At 28.4% G+C, this 8,042-nt stretch overlaps 1 protein-coding gene across 1 annotated transcript; it reads left to right on the top strand.

Annotated features, from left to right (window-relative positions):
• The first annotated feature begins 6 nt into the window (after window positions 1–6).
• LOC119671105 (beta-glucosidase 12-like) lies at window positions 7–2,769 on the top strand. The gene is made up of 3 exons (XM_038081621.1): window positions 7–74; window positions 1,437–1,675; window positions 2,417–2,769. Exons 1-3 carry the CDS (start codon window positions 15–17, stop codon window positions 2,694–2,696), a joined length of 579 nt encoding a protein of 192 aa, XP_037937549.1. The 5' UTR covers window positions 7–14; the 3' UTR covers window positions 2,697–2,769.
• Window positions 2,770–8,042: the final 5,273 nt, after the last annotated feature.

Here is an 8,042-nt window from a genome sequence, read left to right as displayed (position 1 = left end):
CCTTCAATCATGATATGGGAGTTATAGAAACACAAGATCCTAGCTGGCCTGGATCTGGTTCCGTATGGTTAAAGGTATATTTGTTAATATTAAAATAAATCTATTAACTATTCTTGATAAATTTTATACTTGTTACAAAGCGTGGACATTATTTTATATAATAATGTCATATTATTAAGCTTAGAAATAATTAAGTGTTGATATCTTGAATTTTGTGTCTCATCATCTGATGGGTTCCCAAGCATATAAAACAACATCATATATATATATAAATTCGTAATTAGTCCACTTAAATTTAGTTAAGTTAAAATTATTATTATATGAAGAGAGACCCAAAAATACTACGGGTATACTGAAATGGGTACTGAAATGAAGATTTGTAGAAGATTTATATATGTAGAAGATTTTTATAATGTTTGTAATAACTATAATAACTGTATAATGACTTTTTTCTGTTCAATTTTTATATATCCCTCCCCTATTTTTTACATCTTTAATTACTATCTTATACATTGGTAAACTGTGATAGGATTAGAATCCTAAACTTTTGCATAAGTGAAATTAAATTTCATTTTCGACAGTTGTAATTTAGATGCTAATAAACGGCATTCAATGTGCTTCGTCAAAAATCATTTATCAAATGTATTGAGTAGAACCAAACTCCCCTCATGGAAGTAATTAAACACATATTTGAAGCTACCAAGAATCTCAAGTACTCTACTGAAAATATGGTTTTTATTTTGTTTGGTAGGTTGGTTGGTCCTTGTGTCCTTAGCGCACAAATAGAAGTTATCACGTCGCATAAAGTTTGTCTTTTAAACTTTGTTCCTTCCATGACTCCATGGCAGTTGTTATTGTATACGAGCTGGGATATTGGGGAGCATAGGATGTTAACAATAGTGCAAGCTGGTAACAAGAAGAAATTAATTCAATTTTTGACACGTTCTCGTGGGATATGAACAAGCAATTCCATGTGAATTTGCAATTCAGCGCACAAGGGGAGGCTAGAGCAAAAGTAATTTGAGGTAAAAGCTACAGACAGGAATGCTACAATGAAAAGGATGTGATTACAGGTGCAGATGTTGCTATGCTTAAGGATGCGAAAAGCTGTTGTGTTCTACTTTTTCTAATGTGTTCTATGCGTATAAGTTCAATGAACTCCTTTTGACATAAATTTAAAAATTCTACGAAAACCATTTTTTCATTATTAGAGTATCCCTGAAAAACTTGTAATTTAAGATACACTTATTTTGAAAATTTTAGTGAAAAATGTATTCTTAATAAAAAATATATGTAGAAAGAAGAGCCTTTATCTCCATGTAGTTGGAGATAAAGATATCATTGTGTAAGATTTTATGTATATGACTTTTCTTGTATGCTTTTAACTATTTTTGTTTAACTTTTCTTAGTATATTGATATAATCTCATTTTGTCAGGTTTATCCAAAGGGCATGTACAATCTTTTGATGTGGATTAAAAATGAGTACAATGATCCAATCATTATAGTGACTGAAAATGGGGTTAGTGACAGAGGTGGCTTGGAAGATTATGATCGTGTTGATTACTACAACTTATATTTGACATCTGTATTGGATGCAATTGACGATGGTGCTAATATTCAGGGATATATTGCTTGGAGTTTAATGGATAGCTATGAATGGAAAGCTGGATTCGCGTAAGTTTATAAATAAAGTATAATTAATTTATTTGTAGCGGATTTTAATTTTATGTTTCACGGAAAAAATTATACAGTCTGACTAATGCGGTTCTTATTTTTATTGTTGTGATAACAAGTGCATATATGTTAAGCCCAGATAAAAATTAAAATAAAAATTAAGTTTGTTAAGAAGAACAATAAATCAGTTTTATTCCATATTTTTACTGCTATTAATTTTTCACATTAAAATAGTTTACACCGACATCCTTATAGGACATTTTTTTGTAAAATTATTTTATTTTATTGTATTATTATTCAAAAACTTATTTTTATATTATTTTTAATATTTTTCATTACCATATTTTTCTTATTTTATATTTTATTTCTGCTTTTAGTGCTGCTAAATAGCAACTTAACTTCCTTTTCTGTTTTTTACTGTTAGTTTGCATTTAGACTATTGCTTACATTATTGTGCATATTTCAGCTTACGCTGCTTGCGTATTTGGAGTGAAAGAGTTAATTTTATAATGTCTTTCAGTTGAGGTTTGTAGGACGATTTATACATTAGGCAGCGTGACATTTCAAATTTTTATGGTGGTTATTTTAATTTATGATATCTATTATATATGATATAATTTATGATATATATATTATTGTTTAATAAAAATTCAAAAATAAAATTGATTAAATGTATATACTAATACTTTATTTATTGTAATTCAATATTTAACATATTTTATTAATCTCTGTTACTTTTAGAGAAAAATTTGGTTTATATCATGTGGATTTCACACATCCTAATCGTACCCGAACTCCAAAGATTTCAGCACAAGTTTACGCTCATATCTGCAAAACAAATATGATTGATTGGAATTATCGACCCACTTTAAATGAACAACAAATATCTGCAATGGCACGTCTTCCGGAAACTGATTACACCGCATCAGGGGCTGTTATTAACAGCAGAAACGTGGTATGGTTAAGCACGTTATTTAGTGTTGTTTCAGGTGTTCTGTTTGGTGTAATTTTAAGATCCTAAAGTTTTATTTATTAATTTGTTATTATTTATTTTTTTTTATTTATGTAAATTTTTATTTATCGTTTTTGTTTATTTGTTGCCATCAAGAAAATATTTTAATAAATATTATTTCTTCTAATTTTTTTCTTTTTTTTTTTCTTTTGTCTTTGTTGTTATTATTTTTCTTAATATTTCCTTAGTCAATTATACACAAAGGATAATGGTGAGTTATTCAATTTTATTTAAATTAAGTACAAATTAAATTTGATTTGGTTAAAAACCTGTGACCCTCCACAAACGACTTGGAAACCTTGATTGACAGCAAACAAGTTTACATTAAGTGTTTGGTGAGGTTGAGAATGAATTTACAGCATTAGCCTGGTGTAACTTTTAATTCGTTACTCTACTGCTCACAAACTTCTGATTAATATGTATTTTGGTTTCGAAAAAACTCTTTTAATAGAAAACAAACTGGACAACCGAAAAGCCGCTGTAAACTACTGGTTTAAGTTTTTTGGCAATAAACCACAGAATATATTCTGATAATGTATACTGATAGAATTATGGAAATAGTGGCAATAACAATGGTCAATATAAACTGATTTTTAATAGAGAAAATTTAAAAATGTACCAAAACCGGCAGATACTTTTTATATCCCACAATATTAAAATAAGATTTTGTTCTTCTTGTATTCTTACTTCTTTACTGTTTATATTATAGGAAATTAATTGATCCATCTTGGCTTTGTTATATCAGAAATTTATTGGACGTGTTTTGGTGATGTGAATTGGCTCACACAATTCATAGGGTTATATACTTTTTTATGGGGTAATGCAAACGATCATGTTTAAGCGAATATTCTTCAAACTCTCGACTTTATGAATCATCTTAACAAGCATACATCAAGTTATAATCGAAGTACTGCTAACTATATGGGTAAAAGTTATATTTAATTAGTTTTGGATACCACACCCAATGGCAAGGTCCAAATCGTGGCCAACGGTTTATATTTCCGCAACAGCTTTCTAATCTACCACAATTAGGCAAGTTTTTCTGTGTTATATTTTGGTAAAATTACATTATTTTCTTTTTATGTTTTAAATAATTTATTACACTTTACGTTAATTTACTTTATTGACAATGACTTTAGTATATAATTGTTTATACAACTGGTTCAAAAAACTAATGCCATAAGTCATTACATTAATGATAGTTTTCGTATGGCCGCAACTTATATTAATAATGTTGATATTGATGAAGTTGTAAAAGATACATTAATGAAGAATTAATAAAACTAAATTTAAGATTATCGCCATATTTTTATTTTTCTGCGGCAAAATTATTCATTGGTTTATATTGGCCCGTGAACTTATTTAGGCTGGAGAGCCCTTGTTCATACAATATGTAAAAGTAAAAATTTGTTCGAAATTTCAATCACCAGTGATTGTGATATTGATAGAATTGTAAAAGATATTTTAATGAAGATTCAATAAAACTAAATTTAACATTATTGCCATATATTTATTTTTCTCCGGAAAAATTATGAACGTATGTAGGTACTTCCACTGCCCTCTTCCCAATTCATTGGTTTATATTGGCCCGTGAACTTATATGGGCTGGAGAGCCCTTGTTCGTTACAATATATAAAAGTAAAAATTTGTTCGAAATTTCAATCACCAGTGATTGTGATATTGATAGAATTGTAAAAGATATTTTAATGAAGAATCAATAAAACTAAATTTAACATTATTGCCATATATTTATTTTTCTCCGGAAAAATTATGAACGTACGAAGAAGGTACTTCTGCGGCCTTCCAAAACCTATTCATTGGTTTGTATTGGCCCGTGAACTTATTTAGGCTGGAGAGCCCTTGTTCATACAATATATAAAAGTAAAAATGTGTTCGAAATTTCAATCACCAGTGATTGTGATATTGATAGAATTGTAAAAGATATTTTAATGAAGAATTAATAAAACTAAATTTAACAGTATTACTATATTTTAATTTTTTTTGGAAAAATTATGAACGTATGTAGTAGGTACTTCTGCGGTTCTCCAACCTATTCATTGGTTTGTATTGGCCCGTGAACTTATTTAGGCTGGAGAGCCCTTGTTCATACAATATATAAAAGTAAAAATGTGTTCGAAATTTCAATCACCAGTGATTGTGATATTGATAGAATTGTAAAAGATATTTTAATGAAGAATCAATAAAACTAAATTTAACATTATTGCCATATATTTATTTTTCTCCGGAAAAATTATGAACGTATGTAGGTACTTCCACGGCCCTCTTACCAATTCATTGGTTTATATTGGCCCGTGAACTTATATGGGCTGGAGAGCCCTTGTTCGTTACAATATATAAAAGTAAAAATTTGTTCGAAATTTCAATCACCAGTGATTGTGATATTGATAGAATTGTAAAAGATATTTCAATGAAGAATCAATAAAACTAAATTTAACATTATTGCCATATATTTATTTTTCTCCGGAAAAATTATGAACGTATGTAGGTACTTCGCGGCCCTCTAACCTATTCATTGGTTTGTATTGGTCCGTGAACTTATATGGGCTGGAGAGCCCTTGTTCGTTACAATATATAAAAGTAAAAATTTGTTCGAAATTTCAATCACCAGTGATTGTGATGTTTACGTTCCATTACGGAAGCATAAAATGGCTAACCCTGTATGTAATTTGTTCTTAAACAAATTATGCCATATAAACTGTAATAAATTATTTTAAATATATACAATATACTTCAATTTAAAAGCAGTTGTGAAATCAATAACAAATTCATAATAAATTTTAAAACTCATTTTAGTTGCTAACGAAACAATGGGAGTATGACGAATCACGAACAGGAAGTTTTGCTGTTCAAAATTATTAGCGTAATGAAGTTTGTTATGACGGTTCTTGAGACTGTTCGGTGCTTTCGCGATTAGCAGTCCCAAAATACGATTTATGAGGATTTTCGTATGTTAATGTATGACCGGGGCCAAGTTGAATGACAGGTGAGCTGTGATTGTATGATTTGTTTAATCAAACAAATTCATAGATAAATTGTGTCATAACATGTAAGACAACTTTACAAACAACTAAGTTTATAGACACAACATGGAATAATGTATTAACACTTTTATTTGTAGAAAAAAAATTCAATTATCATTAAAAATTTTTTTTTTTTCAATAATTATTGATTTATTTCCCCAATGCTTTTAAGCAACAATTTCAATAAGTTTTAGAAAAAAATCCACGATACAAGCACGTAAAAATTTTTAAAAATTGATTAGCATTTATTAGAAAGCAAGAAAAATATGTTTGCAAATTTAAAAAAAATATATAAAGAAAAAAAAATAATGTTTTTGTCTATTGTTTGTTATTAGTTTTTTTTCTTTTTAAAGCAAGTAAATATAAATTAAAAAAAAATACCAAAGTTATATAATTTATACATTATTAGTAAACGTGCTTGGCCCTAGGTATTTGGTTGATAATGCTTATAGCCAAACTAGAATTAAACTATCATTCTTATTTTAAATACCGGCTTATAGCAAATTATTTCTATAAATACATTGCAAATAATTAATAATTTTATTATTAATACATATTTGTGAAAATGCCCGATGGCTTCATCAGCAATCTTTAAATGTTGCTTCTATGATGTTATAATTCTATAATCAAAACTGATAATAATATTTAATTTTAGATAATATTTTATAATATTTAATTTTCGCAACTTAAGTACCTTTCACAAAGTGTTACGGAGAGTTAATTGACTAAAAGAGGCGCGAAGAGGCATGACATGAGGTGCAAGAGATTATAGACCGTCAAAACCATTTCCAACTTGTTACTTATGAATTAAAAACAAACGAACGTATGAATGCAATTATAAGTTTTTTTGTTTATTTTTAAATTACAAATTAAACAAAATCTATTAAAAAAATTTTAGTAAATTGTTTTCTCCCCGGGCTATATAAGTCTTTAAGCAGGCGCTTGCTTAAAGGTTAAAGACTTTGGTTATATGACAACAATATTGAACGTCATAATAATTGATGATTAATTGGTTTTGTTGGCGGTAGTGCTTGTTCTTCTTTAGTAATATCTCATAAGCCTGTTTTGTAGCACACACCCGGAGTTGATATTTGGGCAATTTTTATTTCAAATCAACTTGTAGACATCGGATGTCGACTTAAGCGTATGCGCACCCACTTTTAAACTTAACTCAGAATATTTTTGTCCGACAAATTCTTGCTTTTATCAATGGGCTAGTTAATCCTCCTCCCAAAATTGGGAGAAATGTGTAATACGATTTCTAGCATATTGAACGGAATTATATCTTCTTCATTTACTTCTCCAAGCTGCGAGGTTCGTAGAGAAGATTATTCTCAAAGATTTACGCTTCTAATAGTCTCCAGATTCATTAGTTGTTAATAGCACCATTCTTTAAATGACTCATACTCGTAACGTTACAAAGTTGCTGGTACCATTGGTATCCACCTAAAAAAAGCTTACAGTATTTTTTGCTGTTGTTTATAACAACAGTCGCTATTCGTATAATATGCAAAGTAATTTCAAAATATATGTATATCGTATCACGTTTATGTTTTCAAAAGAATATAATTAAATTGGTAATATAATTAATTAATAATTATTCATCTCATTTATTAAAAAAATGGCCAGTAATTACTTGTTGTACTTAAAACTTGTTCAATGCAACCATGCGTAAGTTTAGAACACCTTGTATATTTCGTTAAATCTAATTTAAATATTAAATCAGGTACAGTCACCAAAGTTTCTGTACAATATATCTTATTTATATATGTATACATATTATTTAATACTAAATATGTTTAGCATATGTATAAATAACAGGTTTCTTTTGAAAGTACTTATTATATAATTATATTGTTTTGTTAATAATATTGCAACAATGTAAACATTTAAGTATTTTATAATAATAATTACTACATCATATGTTGATTGATTGATTTGAGTGGATATGAAATATTCTCTTTACCTTTTACGGTAGGTGAATAGAAATAGTTAGGTCTTATAGGTCAGTGTTTTATAAAATGTGACTATTAAGCCCATACGGATATCTACGTATCTTTCTTCTGTTATTGAGGTGCGGTGTATTTCGTATTGAGGTGCATATTTTCGATATTATATTTACTACTATTGAGTGGGTTAAAAAATTTGACTGTTTGGCCACATTAAGCTATTTTGTTCTCTACGTTTACTACTCTTAAAAAGATCTGTCCAGAGTGAGGTCCACATATATGAGAGTCTTGTGCCATTCTAAATTGTTCTTATTAACTTTTTTATATCTATGGTTAGTTGATTGGTTGCTGTATATGTTCAGGCA

The sequence above is a fragment of the Teleopsis dalmanni genome, chromosome 1 (assembly GCF_002237135.1).
Source record: "Teleopsis dalmanni isolate 2A chromosome 1, ASM223713v2, whole genome shotgun sequence".
Classification (NCBI taxonomy): Eukaryota; Metazoa; Arthropoda; class Insecta; order Diptera; family Diopsidae; genus Teleopsis; species Teleopsis dalmanni.
Note: the sequence above shows the minus strand (reverse complement) of the source record. Positions and strands in the feature narration are given on the sequence as shown.